General features: G+C 43.6%; 1 protein-coding gene across 1 annotated transcript in view; it reads left to right on the top strand.

Moving 5' to 3' along the window:
* C9H1orf21 (chromosome 9 C1orf21 homolog) overlaps positions 1 to 18,659 on the top strand; it is a 101,839-nt gene that overhangs the window by 34,501 nt on the left and 48,679 nt on the right. Inside the window, exon 2 of the mRNA XM_058030628.1 lies at positions 8,815 to 9,020. Coding sequence (XP_057886611.1) covers positions 8,927 to 9,020 — 94 coding nt within the window. The 5' untranslated portion in view covers positions 8,815 to 8,926. The remainder of the gene's footprint in view (positions 1 to 8,814; positions 9,021 to 18,659) is intronic.

Below are 18,659 nucleotides of genomic sequence, written 5' to 3'. Positions count from 1 at the left end.
CAGCCCTCCCTGCTCCTGTGCCATTGATCCAGTTCTGCCCTGCCTGGTTGTGTTTGAGTTATCACTGTGTTAACATGAACTGAAAATACTGCAATTGGTTTGGCTAGTCTGCTGCTCATTTATTTTTGTCATAGGCTGAAACATGGTTTAGATATTATTTTGTGAACATGTAGGCTTGGTTATGGATGTATCCATTCAGCATCTCACCATGCAACTGTAACTGATGATGTCCTAAGATTTTTTTAAAAAGAAAAGAAAGAAAAAAAGGAGAAAGCTGGGACTGGAGTAAACTCCTAAATCTGTGTTGAAGGAAATGTTTGTTCTCCATCAGGGATGTCCAGAAGCTCCTGTGCCTGGTACTGCATGGAGGGGTGGGATGAAAATAGGGAATGGATCCCAACAGGTTTTACAGGAGCAGAACCTGGTTCCTCTCTCGCCTGTGTTTTTCCAGCTCCCTGTTCTGGGCTGGAGGTTTCTGAAGCTCTGCTGCTGTCAGAGCAGCTTTCTCAGCTCCCCTCCCAGCTGGGGATTCTCAGGGATAACCTGTGGGATAGGGTATGAGATTGAGTAGCATATGGCATAGGGCTCTTGGATCAAACCAAGCCAGCACAAACATTCAGACACTGTGTCCTTCAGCACCAAAACTCCTGTGTTCTCCTTGATGCTGAGGAGTTATCCTGCAAAGCAGGAGGGAGCAGTCAGTAGTGTCATTTTGGGAGTGCAGATTGTTCTGTGCATCCCTTTCATTCCTGTTTGTGCCATTTCCACGGGACTACAGCTAGGAAATCATTAAAAAAAAACCAATAAAAAAAAACCCAGGAGAAATACTATGCATTTGTTCAGACGCGCTAAGAGTGAAGTGAGCTGCTTTGTTAGCTCTTATCCTGAGTTTTACCTGCTGATTTTTAGCAAGATTGCAGCTGCTGGTTGAGCCATGGAGGAGGCAGACGTGCAGGGAATGGGTGCCTGTGCTGGGATTGCTCTCAGCAGCCTGGATGAGTCACCTCCTGTGGTTTTGAGCAGCATCTCTGCACTTATTCAGTCATTTAAGTGTTATCAGGTTAGTGAAGAAAGATTTCTTATTTCTCTAGCTCATCTGCCAGAAGAGGAGGCCCCTTGAAGCTGTTCCATCCCCTAATTGCACAGCAGCAGCAGTAGCAGACGTGCATATGGCAAATGTTTCCTTGCTGACACATTGGCAGCAGGTCCCCAGCATCTCAGCCCCTTCAGTTGTCCTGTGTTGTGTTTATCCTCAGTGGCACATAAAGTAGCTCCTGCTGTAGCTGTTGGGATGAAAAATGCCTTGGAAGTGATCTGGGGGTGGGTTGTGCGCTCTGTGTGGGTGCAGACACATCCAGGGACATCCAGCCAGCCCCCTCCAGCTGCAGCTGCTTTCCTCTTCCTCTGTGGCCAGCAATTGGGCCTGGATATATTGTACCAGCATGCAAGGAAAGGTCTCCATGTGGAAGCTGGAAGCTCACAGCATAACTGGAGAGTGTATATTCAAGGCAGAGTCAAAGGAGTTTTGTGAGGTGGGGTAATTCTGTGCTGGATTTTCAAACAGAGAGGTGACTTGCTGCTGTTTATGAATTCATCATTCATTGATGGAGCTGGAGATGCCAGGGTCTGTCATCACATTTGTGGATATTTTAAAGAATTTTCTAGGGGGTAACCAGTCAGCTGGTGGGGCTTTTCGTTGTAAAGCAGTTATGATAAATCAGTGGGTCTAAAGGGAGGTGAGACCCTGCCAATGTGCAGTTATAGATAATTGCATTAGGACCCATCTCAGTGTGGTTATTTCTACCTTCATGGTGGCACACAGGAAAGATTAAGAAGTAGTTTGGGAAGGAAATCAAAGTGTGAAAGAACAAGAAATGAAAATCAGACATTCAAGTCTTAAAATTCCAGGTCTTTGCTACCACACTACTGGGTGGTATTAAGTCCTTGATGCTTTTCCTGTTGAAATGAAGAAGTATGTGCTTCACATTTTTAGGAGAGACTTGTTAAGCCACTGCTTTTTATGGGAGAGGAGCAGTCCTTAAAAGAGCTCAGCTCCAGGCCAGAGTCAGTGTTGACATTTGGAGACTGATCCCTCAGCCCTGGTGGGAAGATGAGAGGAATTCAGGAGAACAAGGCTGTTTTTAGAGTGTGGTAATTATCCCTCAAGGTTTTCCTCCAAAGCAGCAGGGTCTTGTTGATGAAGTGACTGCAGACTCTACATCAATTATTTTAGTGTGGTTTGACATGATGGTGGTGACTGCCTGGATGTAATGGCTGCATCTTTAAATTATTTTATTAAGGCAGAGCAAGGGGAGTGAGTCTTCAAGAGGGAGATGATGCCCAGACCTGTGCTTGGAGCGTATTAAATATTGTATAAATCTCTGTTCCTGTACCTCAGGGCCTTTTACTGTGTCCTGCTCAGTAAAGCATCTTAAACCTCTTAAACCATGAAGACAGAAATAAAATTAAATGGGAGAGCTTATTGCTTGCTTTTTTTATACTTTAGAGGTGCTTGAGCTACCTTCCCATTACGGTAAATGCTGAGATTATTCTTAGATACACAAGAAAGTCATTTACTGAAAATGGAACCCGGCTTTTCTGCAGTCCTGCCTAGTGTCACATCACATCAGCCCAGGGTGCCACCACCAGCACTGCATTTTCAAAATCCCTTTGGAAATAAATCACAAAACAGGCTTTGTTTCATGACACTGGAGGTTCAGGAAGTGACCTCGAGCCACCCAAAGTCAGGGGACAGGTCTTGTTGCTTTTAATCAGATCCCTCATGGTGGTTGCTGGTGGGTTTTTAGTTATCTGGTGTTGACTGTAGTCATTTTTAGTGAGGGTTAGATGGGATATTGGGAAAAAGTTCCTCCCTGTGAGGGTGGGCAGGCGCTGGCACAGGGTGCGCAGAGAAGCTGTGGCTGCCCCTGGATGTGCCCAAGGCCAGGCTGGACAGGGCTTGGAGCAAACTGGAATTGTGGAAGATGTCTGTCATGGCAGGGGTAGGATGGTATGGGTCCCTTCCAATCCAATCTATTCCATGATTCTGTGAACATCTCTGTCATGTCCGTCTAACAACCATCTCTGCTGTAGAAGCAGGAAATGTTTAGGTGTTTTCTGCATATTGTCATATAGTCTTATTTTTTATGAAAAGTTCCTGTTTATTTCTGAAAATATTGAGGGTAAATGTCCTGAAATGAGGGTAAATGTCCTGTTCTTTGGAAATCTGGTTGAGTAGTGCCTGCATCTTTGTTAAAGGCAAGCTCTGGAACTGCAACTGGTTTGGAAGAGGTTGTGCAGTTGAAATATGTTTGAAAAGTTTGGTTTCTCCTCTGAAACAGGCCATCTCCGTGTGCAACAAAAACAAATATTTAGTTTGAGAACAAAATAGAATAAGAATAATTAAGAATAAGGTATTCTCAAATGTTTAGTTTGAGAATAAAATAGAATAAGAATAAAAAAGAATAAAATATTCTACAGTGTTGACAGCCAATTAAATCTCATCTATCTTCAAAATTTTGTCTATTAATGCTCATAGAGGGGGGAAAGTTATTAAATATTAGGACTGCATTCTGTAACGGTGGTGGTAATCTTTGTATCACTACTCCTAAAGTATTTCAGGCTAAAAGAAATTCAGAACAAAATGTAATTAATTGTCTTTCGAAAAATGGTAAGTTATCTGACTGACATCTCATGTGCTGCTGGGCATTTCACACCGATTTTACTTTAACTCCACCCTGTGTGAATGGAGAGGATGATTGCAATGCAATTCCCTTTCCCTTCCATATTTGTATTTTACTCTGTGATGTTTGAAATCTTTTTCCATGGCTTTACTGGTGGTGTTTCTCCTTAAGAGTCTGAGCAAGGAGAAGATGCTCCCAGGAAGTATCAAGATGCTGTTGAAAGCTTTTCTATTTGGAAATCACTTGTTGCTTTAATATATCAAAACCCCATGTACTGGATCAGCAGAAATCCTGATTGCAAGCAAAAGAAAATAAGATCAGCAAATTTTACTGAAATTGCAATAAACACAGGACTTGAGCATCACAGGGGCAAACCTTTCAGAGAAGGGCAGAAAATGCTTCATTTCCTGGCTGTTTGTACCAGTGGCTGAGGGCAGCACGTTCTGTCCATGGCTCCCAAGGAGCAGAAGTCACCACTCACTTGGACTTTTCTTTTCCCCCTCGTGCCACTGGAAGGTGTTCTCTAGAATGTTTGCACCACTCATTCTGCTGTTCATTTAGAACTGCTTATTTAGCAAGTCAGTGGGTTAATTTTCAATATAACTGCCCTATTCATGACAATTTGAATAATTTGAAGAAGGAGAAAGATGAATGTTTTTTTTAATATTTTTTTTTCCTTCCCTCCTTAGGCAATTGGTGCACTTCAAAGACAAAATATCTTTTTAGCTCAAAAAATGCCTTTTGGCTGCTGAATAAAACCCAAAAAGCCAACTTTTGTGGTGGAAGGTAGCTGAGGAAGAGGGATGTTGCAGTGGAGAAGTCCCAGGTGCTAACTACCAGTACCTCTTGTGCAGGACAAATTCAGAATTCATTTCTGCTTTCTTGGGGGAAAAAAATGAAATGGAAATCAAACAGGCCTATTTCTTATATGAAATCCTCAAGTTCTGCAGTAAGTGAAATCCTCAAGTTCTGCCTGGAACAGGTTGTTTCATAGGAAAAGCCAAGGGTGGCTTTTGTAGCTTGGGGGTTTTTCATGGTTGCATTGTTGCTTTGATCTCTTGAGCGCTGTGAAATTTTAACCTGATTTCCTGTGTGGTCAGCACGGAAAGAAACTTGTGGATGTATCTGCAGCCTGAAGATGATGCAAGAGCAGTTATCTCAATGCAATAAAGATGAAAACAAATACACCTGTTGTAATAGAAGAATTAACATGCATTTGTTGTAAAACATTGGAAGTCCTCCATTTGTATGAAGTGTTTGCGGAAGCAAAATGTGTTTTGTCAAGGATGCAGCCTTTGACCATCAGAAATAAGAGGTGAGGGCGTATTGAGTGGATTAATGAAGTGCTGAAAGAGTGGATAAAAGAAAAAAACACATCATAGACATTGCTCAGAAGAAAGAAAAAAGGAATTGCTGAAGGTTTCCAAAGGTATTCTCTATTCTAAGAGTTGAGCTCCCCCATTTTTAGCTCAGAAGAAACCTGGGGTACAAAGCAAGCATCTGAGAGTGCCTCTAGTCTTCTTCTGACCCACGTGTAAGATGTTAATCCTCAACCTGCTGCATTTCATTTGGGGGTGGTGTAGACCCTTTTGATCTGCCTGAGAGATTTTTCTCACCAGCGTTTTGCAGATTGGAGCCTGCAAATTGCCTCTCAAATCTTGATAATTAGTGATGGTGGGTGGTGAACATGAACTGCAAGTGGTTTGAGGTTTTCTTCTTCTTTTTATTTTTGGCTTCTGAAAATCTGTGTGCCCCCAAAATGCTCTGGAAGACAAAAGGGAAGATTACATTTGTGCAGAAGTGGGGGAGGAGGAGGAGGAGCGGATGTGTTGTTCTGGTGCCCTGTGAAGTGCTGTGTTTCACATCCCCAAGGCTTTGCCAGCCATCCCACTGAGTGAGGACCAGCACCTCACTTCTGAGTGATTCACACACCTCATTCCTGAGGGCTCTGGTCCTCAGGCAGGGGAGGTTTCCCAAGGCTGGAGACCATCCTGCTGCCCTGTACTGTGGATTTCATCCCCTGTGAAATTAATGCTGCTTTCCTCCCACTCTGTTCTTGGTATTAAATCCTTTACTATCCCTGTGTTGTGTTAAGTTACCTGTGTCTCACAGCACTGTGTTAACAGCAGTCCAAGGAACATGCCTGGAACTGGGTGTTAGACTCACCTTGGATGTCATTTTTCAGTAGCTTTCTCAGCTCAGTTTATTGGCACCAGGAGAAGTTTGCCTCCATAACCCAACTATTAATTGAATGGCTTTTTCAGGTGCTGCTGTGATTGCTGTTCTTTCATGTAAAAGGTGAAACTTCCAGTTCTTGTATCCCCATCTGTTTCCTTTAATCACAGTATGCCTTCAAACATGACCATATTTTTAGAGGTTGATGTGTGCTACCAAAATGCTGCACGAGAGATTTGACAGTGGATATTTTTTCCTTTTCTCCCCCAAAGAGCTTTATCCTTCTGCATTCCTGTTCTGTATCCCCTTGCTCCTGATTATTCATGCAGCTCAGTGGTCCTGGGACCATCACCATCCTGGGCACTAATCAATAATTAAGTATTATGCAGTTTGTTGTGCTGCATGCTGGCTGTATAAAGCTTCATAAAAAAATCTCCTTCCTAAACCCAGCCCACTGCTCCTTTGTGAAATACATTTGGGTTTTATTACTAAGCAGCTGTTTTCCCTTTTGTAAACGGTCCCTGCTGAGAGGCAGAAAAGGAAACAGGAAAAATAATTGAATATGGCAGGAGCATAATTCATTCAACAGGTACTTCTGTGCCTGCAGTTCTGCTGCTCAGAGAGGCTGAGCTGTGGTGGGCACACAGCCTCCTACCCAGGTCTCACCTCCACATCCTTTCCAGGGTTACATCAAGCCTTCCCTTGCTCCTTTTCCTATAGCTGGCCACACCCTTTTCCCTGGAATAATACTACTGGTTGTATTTTAAACCAGAAGTCAGTTGGTCAGTCACACAGCCAGACTCTGTTGCTCATGTTTACCCCCTCATTTGTTTCAACTGGTCCATTAAAAGCTCTTGTCTTTAACCCAGTTTATGTCCTCTGGGAAGATAAGTCCCCGTTTCATTTCCCGTCCAGGAAGCAGTTCCCTCTCCCAGTCTGCTGTTTCTCCTCCATCTCTGATACCCCTGTGTTTACCTATCTCCAAGCACAGCCTGGCTGATGCTTTAAATCCCTTTGGGTCCCTGTTTCCCCCAGCAGTGAGATGAAGACCTTAGTGCAGGCTGCCACTTGGACACAGGAGAGGATGAACTGTCAGCTGTGATCCTCCGTGGACTGCAAACACTGAGGGACTTCCCTGGCTTTATAGTGACTTTTCCTGTAAAATCTAGGTTTCCTGGGATGGGGGAAGTTATGTAACCATATAGGGTTTTAAAATAGCTGGAGAGGGGTTTGCTCACTCCCTTCCACTAACAGCAACAATGTCTGGTGTTAGTTGCCCAAAACATTGGCTGCCCCTGGATCCGCGGCCAGGTTGGATGGGGCCTGGAGCAGCCTGGGCTAGAGGATGGTGTCCCTGCCCATGGCAGAGGTTGCAATGAGTTGAGCTTGAAGTCCCTCCCGACCCCAACTTTTCTGTGATCCTATAAAATCCTGTGTTTTGGGGCAAGTAATTAGCTTTGTCTAGGGGGAAGAGAAGGATGGGGCAATGAGAAATTCAGGTTCAAGTGTGCCTGTGTAAGAGAAAGAAAAAAGAAACAGAGCATGTTGGGGAATGTACTGAAATAAAACTAGGGAAGGGTGGCTGCTGGGAGCAGCGGTTAGCAGATACTTGGAATGCCCTTGCCAAGTGGAGGAGAAGCACTGCTCTGTGCAGGGAAGGGGAAAGCTGCCTGTGAGTAGTAGTTAGAGGTGGTTCTGCATCCAGAGTCCTTCCCCTTGCTTGCTGAACGCCATGGTCTGATGAATGGAATCACTCTGAGCCTGGCTGCCCCATCCTCATGTCTGTGGCTTTGGGAATGGGCAGGAAAATCCCCGCAGAGGCAGGAGCAGAACCCTCCTAGACCATGTGCTGGTGTGTCACTGAGCTGCCCAGTGCTGAGTGCTCAGGGAAAGGAAAGTCACCTTTTCCTTTGGGATTATCCATTTCTGCTGGAATGGATACTGCTGTGTCACAGAATGCTTTGGGTTGGAAGGGACCTTAAACATCATCTCACTCAGATCTCCATAGGTAAGAGTACTGGTCTGATGTTAGACATGATCTTGTGGTCAGCATGGAGCAAAATGAGCCAGAGCCTTGTAAAGTACATTCTCAGAAGTAATGAATTAAGAAATGGTGTGTATGATCTTATGCTATAGCTGAGCTGAAAAACTTGGCAAAAGGGAGAGTTTCTGACCTTTCTTTGGAAAAGTTTGGCTGGTGGAAAGGCAAACCAGGTCATCTCACCAAACTTTGAGGTAGCTTTTGTTCCAGTGCAGAATCGTTTAGCAATAAGCAGTTCATTAATTTGAATTTCTTTTTAACCTAAAGCATTACAGTTCTGGATTTGATTTTTCTTTTCCCTTTTGTTTTATGTGACATCTGGACTGTTCAGGGAGTGTTATTCCATCTTAAAATGGGGCTGGTTGTCTTTTTGAGCGATGGAGGTTTTATGGATTGAGTAGAATAATGAACACGTAGAGAAAAGATAATACAGCTGACTATCGCCTTTCACATCTGGGAACACAAGATCTTTAATTGATTTAGAGGGGTTATTTTGTACCAACACTTGCAATTAGCAGCTCTTAATCAGTAAAATGCTTTTAAGAAATCTGGCTCGATGGGTAGATTGGTAAAAGGAGCAGGAGGAGCAGACATTGATGGTTTCTTATCTCCTCTCCCAAAACCCTCTGTGTTCTGTGAGAATAGCTGGCTGGGTGGGAAACAGAGCTGCATGTTACTTTCTTCAAGCCATGGATTAAGGAATCAGGCTGGAGGAGGCTTTAAGTTCAACTGCTCTGTCCCAGGGCAGGCTGGAGGCACCTTTATCATGACCAACTGTTTTGGAATATGATTTTGGCAGCCTGAAGCTGTGCTCTTGTGCTCCTCGTCACAAACTCCACGTTTTACCTCCTCACCATGCTCACCATGTGGAGGGTGCTGTGTGTGAACATTTTCCTCTCTCTCTGCCGTGTTTAGGTGGAAGGCACGTGGGAGCCGCGCGGGGAGGTGGATTCCTCCTGCCAGGATGAGCGGGCGTCGCTAGAGATGATCTGTGGTTCGGTGCAGCTGGAGCTGTCTGAATGAAGCTATGGGCTGTGCCTCCGCCAAGCATGTGTCCACTGTTCAAAACGAAGAGGAAACTCAGAAGGGCAAGAACTACCAGAACGGAGATGTGTTTGGGGGTGAGTGTCGCGGGATTGTCTTTGTCCCTGCACCGAGTCCACCAAAACCATCCTGGAAGGTGTAGGAGGGAGTCTTAACCTTTCACCAAACACAAAGCAAAATGCCTGTTCAAATATGCCACAATGGCAGAGCAGTTGGCCCATCCAGGGGAGGGTACCATGACACTTGAAACAGGTGAAATCCTTAGTGAAAAAATACCATTTTAAGTGATGTATGGTACTACACTGTCTTTACCTCCACAAGTCCTGGAATAGCTCAAAGACAACAAATTGCACCCCCTCAGGTATATATATATATGTATTTATATATATTTTTATATGTATTTATATATATATTAATATATATTTATGTATATTTATATAAGTATATTTATATATGCATTTATATATGTATTTATATATATTTATATATGTATTTATATATGTGTCTCTGTTATACATTTATATGCCATTGGGTACCAACATAATTGACTCATTTCCTAAAAATTGAAAATCCGTTTGGTAGGAAAAGTAATTCCTCACTTCTGCAAAGCAATAAAACATTAGTTCTGAAGTCCTGTAGCAAACAGGGTTTGAAGGTGCAGTGAAACTAGAAACTGAGGGATTTAGTGGTGCTGGGAAGCTGGGAATGTGGGAGGAAAACATCTGGTTCACTGTGAAGACTGATCTGTGATCCAGGTCTGTGCATCAGGAGAGGTAAAGTGATAGGAGATAAAATCATAAGCAGCTTCATGGATTTTTTTTTTGCCCCAGGTTCTGTCAGTATACACAAAGGTTTTTTTAGATAAAGATGTAAATCTTTAAATACAGATTTTAAAATGTCAGGAATTATCTGAGAGACTGTTCAGAAATGAAATTTCTAGATCTGCCTGGATACCTGCCTGAAAGTTAAGCTGTGAATAAGTTGCCTTAGTACTTTTATTCTTAAAACAAGTGCCTTGGTAATGAGTACACCAAACCTCCCTGGTGTTTTTTCCAGCCTTTCTGAGAGCTGGCTTGGTCTCCCAGTGGATCCCAGAGTAAGAATTCCCAGAGGTGTTCCCTGAAGAGAAAGCAGTTGTTGAACAAACTTCAGGGCTGTTCAGTCCTCTTTCTCATCCCTGGGAGATGCTGGGTTTGGAATTGTCAGCTCAGTACATTGCTTTTGTTTAAAATAGGCTTTAAGTGCTGTCATAAACAGAAAATTCTATCAGTTGCTCAAAGGAATTTGAGTTTAGATTTTAGTTTATACTTAGTGAGGGAGCAATTTTTGGCCAAATGTGAGTCTCAGTCTTTTTCTGGTTTTTTTGGTGGTGGTTTAACCACATGCTGTGGGCCAAAGATCATAACTTCAACGCAGGAAAACTTAAAGTAGCTTCTGGAGTCAGAGGATCAAGAAGATTGAAGGGATTTTAAAAAGCTCCCATTTATAGAGCTGGACTGGTGTCAGCAGTATCATTTAGGTATTCTGGGATCCATTTGAGGGCTGTAAATCCTTCTGTATTTTACTGTCAGGAGTACTACCTGCTCTTAACCATTTCCTGGCCCATGCTTTAGTTTAGGTGTGGGATTTGTCATTCCTAAAGACCTGAGTCCATGACTGATTCCTTCTAAGCAGAGCTGGAGTCTGACTTAACTCATTGAATGGTAACCACAGAAGTCACATTTTCCCCTTGCTGTTGGAAGACAGCTTCTAGGTGAGGGGCTGGGTGCAGGAGGAGGTTGAGCTGGAGTTTTACAGCTCATCCAGTGCCACCCCTGCCATGGGCAGGGACACCTCCCACTGCCCTAGGGTGCTCCCAGCCCTGTCCATCCTGGCCTTGGACACTGCCAGGGATCCAGGGGCATCAACAGCTGCTCTGGGCACCCTGTGCCAGGGCCTGCCCACCTTGATGCTTCCTTTCTTATTTCTGGGAAGGGACAGAAGTGTCTCACCCAGCCAGTGGCCAGAGCAGAGTATCTGTGCTGCCTGTAGGGATTGAAAATCCCCTGCAGTATGAATAGGCAGAGCTAAACCAAGGTGAGGGGTAGGGAAATGAGGAGCCAGAGGGTGATGGAGAGGGAATTAGAGGTTAGTTCTTGGCTAGGAGGCTGGAAAGTAAAGGAAGCAGAAGTCAGGTGGGGTTGGAAGGTGGCTGATATGTCAGTAACACCCTGAAAATATCAGTGGGCATGAGCCATGCTGTGGACAGACAGGGAGCACAGGCAGGGTTGGCACCTGGGGACCAAGGTGACATCAGGTGCCTGTGCAGAAGCAGCAGGGATGAGCCTCATGGCTGTGATGGCCACAGTGCCTCAGATGTTTCACTAGGGGAGGAAGTCCCGAGGGATTTGTACAGCACTGATAGGATTAAAGGGAAAGAGCAGAGTGCTGGTGCTGCCTTCCCTGGCAGGCAGTGGGCTCTGAGGGATGTGGCTGACAGGACACTGCCCCTCACTGTGTGACTGCACCCACTGGGAGCAGCTCACCTTCCTTCCTCTAGCACCTGCCCCAGACAAGCTGCAGGCAGGAGAAGTCAATAGTAAGGATTGCACTTTCCAGTTAAGCAGTGCTTGGATTTTCTTTCCCAATTAATAGTTTTTACTTGACTGACATTGAATCCGGAGAGAATTTTCTGAGCTTCTCAGAGTGGTGCAGTTCTGCTTTGGCTCTTCCTCAGAACCTCTGGATCTTTCTCTTCTTTCATGGTGGGATTGGTTGCAGTCAGGTCTGTTGACTATTGGGAGATCATGGCTTCTGAAAGATTTCTTTTTTTAACTTTTAAAAGTCACTGTAGGTTAAGATTGATCTCCAGTACCTTGTTTCTTCCCCAGCTTTTAACCTTTTATTTTAGCTGAGCAGACACATTGAGCCAGGTGCTTACTTTGAATTTGAAATCCTGATGTTCAAAACCAAAAAACCCATCATAAAACCCATGAATTCTCTAAGGACAAATCCTGGTAAATGAAACCAAAACATAAAAATTTCCACCCTGTCCCAAGCTGTGGGAGTCATGCTGCATTTTGCTGTAATATATATTTAAATAATTGAGTTAGCAGGCCTATCAAAGGAGATGTTCTAGAGAAGATTGAATATAATATGATTATTATGTCTGTTGGTCTCTAATGACTTTAAAATCCCTCTAATAAGGATAGTAATAATAAATCTTCATTTATTCATCATTCCACTTCAAAGCTGATTTCCAGGGCAATACATAAGAACTGTAATATGTAAATACCAATGAAGAACAAAATGCCATGATAGAGCCTTGAGCATTGTTGATTTCAGCATATGTTTTAATAATATAACATCTCCTGTAGATTAATTTTATTTGTGCCTTTATAAAAAATTATGGGATGTTCCGTTGAGGAGGAGGTTATTGAAATAATTCTTTCTGTAAGAAAGTAAGTGATAATGTGATTTGGGGAAAAAAAATGTTCTAGAATGTGTTCATTAGTCTGAGAGGCTTAATCCAGATGTTTCCATGGAGCTCTTGGGTGATTTGCAAAAGGGGGAGTGAACATGTCAGGTCAGAATTTCCTGACAAAATGGGAATATCATGGTGGGATTTCTGTTATTAAGAGCAGCTCCAGTTGCTAAACCTGTCTAAATAAAGCTGAACCCAAAGCACAGTAGTTTATAAAGCAGTTTATCTCAGAACAGCTGAGAGGGCTAGGAAAGGAAATCTTCAGCAGTAAAGTATTGTAATGAGATTGAAAGATTGATTAATGCATAAGGGCAGCCTGGATGGGGCTTGGAGCAAGCTGGGCTAGTGGAAGGTGTCCCTGCCCATGGCAGGTGTAGGATAATCTTTAAGGTCCCTTCCAACCCAACCCATTCTGTGATTCTCTTTCCTTGCCTTGTTTAGCAATTTGCTGATAGCCTGCTTCTTATCTAAGTAAACAAGGGGCAGCTCTAAACAAGTGCTTCAGGAAGTGAGAGAAAGGAATAGGACCAAACCCTACCCAACCTGGTTGTGTTCATGTGGGAAATGTAACAAAATTGCATGTGTTATCTAGGTTTATGATGTATTTATCATGTATTTGTGTAACTCTGAGAACACCCTTGGCAAGTCAATAATTTACTATTTTATTACTATGAGGAAGCAACAGAGTTTAAAGAAAATCAAAACAAAACCAAACCGCACCCTCAGGTTTTGTCTAGTTATGTTTTCATGATCAATATGTGCAAAAAAAAGTGTTTTCCACATGAATTAAAACTATTTTCACATTTTATGTGCAGAAGTGGCTCATCTTTATAGCTCTTGGGAAAAGTGCTGCTTTTGCAGAAGAGGGAAGAGGCTGCTCTGGACTATGGGTTGGCTCTGAGTGGTAAAAAAACAAGCTCTTCCTCCCTCTCCAGCACAGAAATATAGATATATAAAAGTTACAAAAAGAGCAGTCCCAGGCATGGCAATGAACCAGATCTAGGGAATACAGTGAGGAGCACCAGGAGATGAGGCTGAGACAGGGAGAGGAGAGATGGGAGAGAAGATACCTGCAGTGTGGGGCTGAGGTGCCTCCAGGAGATGGGACCAGAGGGCGGACCAGAGGCATGCAGAGCTGCTCTGGCAGGGACTGGAGGCCCAGGTCTCAGCAGAAGCAGAGCTCCTGGATCCATGGGCAGGAGATGTAGGTGGGCCCTCAAGGGGCTGGTTCTGGCCTTTTAGTGCACACGGGACTGACAGCAGATGTCCATTAATTGTGGTCTGTGTGTAATGATGGTGAATGAAATAGTTCTCCCTTCTCTTACTCTTTTCCCCATTTTTTCCCCTTTGGAAGTGCAGAAACACTGATCTGGTGTTCTTTGGGATGACATCCAAGTCTGTAGAAAGGTTCCTGTGGGCTCCAAGAAGGTACCTTGCCTTTCTTGGCAACATTAGTTTTCAGTGTCTATTTTCACCAATCCAGCAGAGAAGAAAACCAGTTCAGAAGTGATGGGAGAGCAGCTTTTTAGATATCTGGATGCTGTAAAATTACTTAGTTGTAAATGGTCCAGGCAGTAGAGTAACAGTGTTTGAAGATATTTCTCGGTGCCTATTTGAAAAAAATAATCAGAAAGACCCAAAAAGAGATGTCTTTCCTGAATGGATAGAAGATCTTTGCCATGGAAACATTGCTGAGGTTTTCCTACCTGAAAGAGCGCTGGACTTAGAACAGGTATCCATAAATTAGTTAGACAGCCCTCACACTCTGTAGTGACCTTCTTCTGGTGGTTAATCTTCTTGGACTGTTTTTACAGCCCCTTGTCATGGTGTTAGATGAAGGAATTATTCTGCACAGCCATTCTCCTCAGTGGAAGGGAGCTGTTTTACCCAGATCTTTGCAGTGCTGGGTTTGGAGCAATGCACACACAGTTGGACTCACCACTTCCAGGGGTGATTTACAGCACAGAGACAGAAGATGAGCCAAGGTGGGCAAACAGTTGATATCCCTGTTTTAGGAGCAGAAATTGATCACAGGCAGTCTCGGGATCTCTAGCTGGTCAGAGCCACGCCAAGATACATTAGAAAGTCTCTTTTCCCAGCCTGGCACTCGGAGGAGTCAGATCTCTTAACTTCTCGGTCTCAAGGTTGTTTATTGTATCTTATCTATAAAATCCTTTCTCCTGACCTGCCAAGGTCCGCTCAGCAGGACAGTCAGAGGCACTCTGCCTGCCCCTGGGGCAGTGTTATCTTTTTATATAAAAAACTACATATACAATATTTACAATAACTTTCCAATACCTGTCACCTATGTTAGACAGTGAGCTTCTACTCCAAACCAATCTCTAAATGCCAACATCACAGCAGAAAATGGATGCCAAGTAGAAGAAGGAGAAAGGCTGGACACGCCCAGATCCCTCCATCTTGCCTCCTGAACCCCCATTCTGAAAACCCCAAAATCTATTTTTCACCCCGTGATAAATTCACTATTATTCTACTTAAACTGTTGTGGCTTGCAGATCTTCATATAAGGTTGGTAACTTGCTCCATGGGTCATAATCAAAACCACAGGCATGCTGGGCTCTGTGCCAGGGTTTCTGAGCCCCCTGGCAGTGATCTTGGCAGTCCAGGACAGCCAGAGGGATGTCCTGAATTCTGACAAGGCAGGTCACCACTTCCTTGCTGCTTATTTTCATGTGAGCTTTCCCCTTTTGCAAGCTCTCCATCAGCATCAGAGCACCCTGAGGGCTCCCAGGGACCCTGAGTCTCTGCAGTCCCTGGAGGGTGGGCAGAGAGAATGGGGTGTTATTCTAGGCAGTGTGACCTTTCCTCCAAGCTGCTTAGCCCCATGGAGAGTGCAGTCCCAGCCCATAGAAATGGAGTGCAAGGGGTGTGCATTTCACAATTGCATTAGTGGGCTATAAATAGGGCCATACATCCGCCTCTGGAGCTGGCTAGGAAGGAGCCAGGATGTGTTTTCTGGCAGCCTTGGTGCTAAAGGAAATCCGTTTATTTTATGGTACAGACACACTTAGTTTTTCACTTAATCTTTTCAAGATGATCTCTGGCATTCATTGCCTACCTGGACATGCAAACAAGGAAAAATCCTGGTAAAAATGCCATTTACTTTCAGTTACTGCAGTGTTCCTTTAGCCATTTTCCATGTGTTTTATTACTGGGCCACAAATTTGGAGAACTAAAAAACCAAAGCCTGGAATTTGGGCAGAAAAGACTCACTCTGGGGAATAATTCCCAGTTCCCCAGGTAAGCCTTGTGTAGCTGCATGGGTGTGTATTCATTTCAGCAACACAAAACTGAATTTTTTAAGGCTGTAATTTTATAGTAGGAAATATCTACTGGTAGAAATAGCTGTTAAATACAAAGAAAAGATACCTAACCAATTTGTGTATTGTCGGCATACACAGCCAGAGGTGCCTTTATAGGACAGAGGAACATTGAAGGTGTTTTCTCAGTGGGTAATTCTCCAAAACACTGTGCCATCATGGGTATTTTAAATAAATATTACAACTAAGTGGTCTCATGTTCTCCTTGGTCAGAGGCCCAAGACTGACAGTGCTCTGCCTTGAGCTAGAGCAAATGGGAGCAAAATGGGAAATATTAGGACTTCTGCCTCATATGCTTGTGAGAAACAAAGCCTGGCTTCTGCTGAGGGGTGTCATTATGCCCTGCCATGCACTTTTTCTTCTTACCTGTGTGAGTGGGGGCTCTGGCAGAAAGGATCAGGGTTAGGGTGCTTTTAAATTCTGTTTTTCCTTTCTGCTCTTGTCACAGGAGCTCTGCAGGGGCTGTTCAGGCAGCTCGGGTGCAGAGCACTTTGTGTTCTGTGGTGCTGGGAAGGAGCGTGCAGTCACCTTTGTTCCAGGAGTTATGGCTCTATGAATGATCTCGAGCTATTCAGAGGGAAAAAAGGGGGTGTAATGGGTTGGTTTTTTCCGCTGAAGTCTCCTGAATTGTGTAATGGTTGTAGTTGTTACATTTGCGTGCATGTTATCCCCTGTATTTTGTTGTTAAGTGGTCACAGCCCCCAAGGCTGCCAGAGCTCCAGGAGGGTTTGGACAACACTCCCAGGGATGCACAGGGTGGAATTGGTTGGTTTTTTAGCCATTACTAAACTCTTTTCTTTCAGACATCAGTATTTTGCTTTCTTTTAAAAAGCATTGCCCAAAGGGAAGGGAAGAAGGCATGGAAAATCTGTAACCAGAGTAAAATATTAATCTTTCCAATAGGTTACTTTTGGAGCTGCTAGATGGTCTGTAAGTAAAATAATGTAATTAACTTCTGTATCTTTTGCATCTGGAAATGTGTGCTGTATTTTGTAAATCAAGTTTTCATTAGATCTTCCCTCTTGGTTTAAAGAAATACTGACAGTGAGGAGATGTTACTGGTTCTGAGTACTTATTCAGTCCCTTCCATATTGGAATTAATAAAAATGAAATAGCTGCTGATTTACAAACACTCTTGGAGGCCCATGAGCATGGAAAATTTGATAGCCCAATATTAATAGACAAAAGTTACTATCCCAGGAAGGGTATGAAAATCCATTTCAAGTCGTTTGTTGCGGGGCAACAATCTCATTTAATAGCTGACTGATTGAGAATGGCATTGCTTGTTAAGGAAAGAGGAATTGGCTTTTTTATTGACAAGGAAACTGAAGGCACCTCATCCTGTGTTTGCAATAATAGGAGGTGTGTAATTTCGAGGGTGTGGAGTGGTAATGACTTATTTTCCAGGGAATGCTTGGGGCAGCTCTGTTCAGGAGTGGTTTGGGGTGGGTGGATAGCTTAGAGGCGCTGTGAAAGGCACAGCCTGCAGTGCTGCACGAGGGATGCTCACAGAAATGGTCAGTTAGGTGTTTTTCCTGGAACTGAATAATCCCTGACAGGTTCTGTGCCAAAGTGAGGAATGTTCCATGGAGTACATAGACTGATGGGAGTGAAGGGAGGGTCAGCAGGGACTGGGACATTCATTAATGATATTGAAAAACCTGAAAAGAATTAAGTGTTTTGTGCTTGGTGATTTTTTTAAACTTACTGAGGGAGAATTTCAAACCAGAGCAGTGAAATGGAGTTGAAGGAGCCTTTCCAAGCTGGCTGTGCTGTGTTCGAGGCAGCCTGGATCCAAACACCCACCTGGGGACTTCATATGAACAGTCATGTTTTCAAGGCACAGATTCTTTGTTTTGCTCCTGACCATTCCTTTAATTAATCTCTCTGCTGCTTGTTCCCTCTGCTGCTTTCATTTCTCAATTTCATCTTTTTAGTGGGCTAGATAATTGCATTTACTGGGTATCCTTCCTGCCAAGCACTGTGGCTGTAATCTCCTCTACCTGAGAAATGGTTTCCTTTAAAAAACCTGGTGTCTGCCTCAAAGTTGTGTTAATTAAATGAAAACAAAAAGGTAAAAAAAAAGTCTGTGTATATATATATATTTATATATATACGTGTGTGTATATATGAATTATATAGTTTCAATGAGCAGAAGTCTGGGTAGCTGAAAGAGAGTTATGAGTGCACACCACCAGCACTCTTCTTTGGCTTTGTAATTACAGAGGAGTGCACAAAAGTCTTTAATTATATGATCACATGGTGGGTTTTTTCAATACCATCTCACATATGGTGTTTCCTCAGATCCTGAACACAAAGACAGTGGGAGCAAGGCAGAGATTGTGTGTTTAGCATTAACTGGATTTGGGGATGTTGAGGTTGTGTTTTAGAATCTTCCCTGAGATAATGAAATGGCCTCTGAGGCTGTGGTTCCTCTGACCCACCTCCAGCTAAGGTAGAGCTGGCAGATACAGAGCAGTGGGCCTGTGCCCTTGGTGTGAGGTTAGTTAAAACAATCCTTAACTCATAATGTGATGGAAAATTGTATGTACAACTCCAGGTTTCACAGGGCTTGCACTAGATGACAGCTCAAAACATAGAGTAGCCTTGGAGACTTTTTGACCAAGAAGAAACCAAGTGGTGAAAGGAACCAAGAAGGAAAAACAAGTAGAGGGAGCTAAGAAGGAAGCAAGTGAAGGTGGGAGGCAAGTAACCCCCTCCTTGATTCGGCTGCACATCTGCTGTGACAGCTGATGTACAGTGGTTTGTTTCTGTGAGTCACGTGCCAAATCTGAGAATTAAACCTATAGATTTAAACAAGGGAGCTGAATTATGGCTTCATCATCAGCTGTCACCTTTAAACTGGGGGGAAAGTAATCAGAAAATGCAGGATACACAAACTGAGGCACCCG

Source organism: Melospiza georgiana, chromosome 9 (assembly GCF_028018845.1).
Source record: "Melospiza georgiana isolate bMelGeo1 chromosome 9, bMelGeo1.pri, whole genome shotgun sequence".
Taxonomy (NCBI): Eukaryota; Metazoa; Chordata; class Aves; order Passeriformes; family Passerellidae; genus Melospiza; species Melospiza georgiana.
The sequence above is the reverse complement of the archived record's forward strand: the minus strand, read 5'-3'. Positions and strand labels throughout refer to the sequence as shown.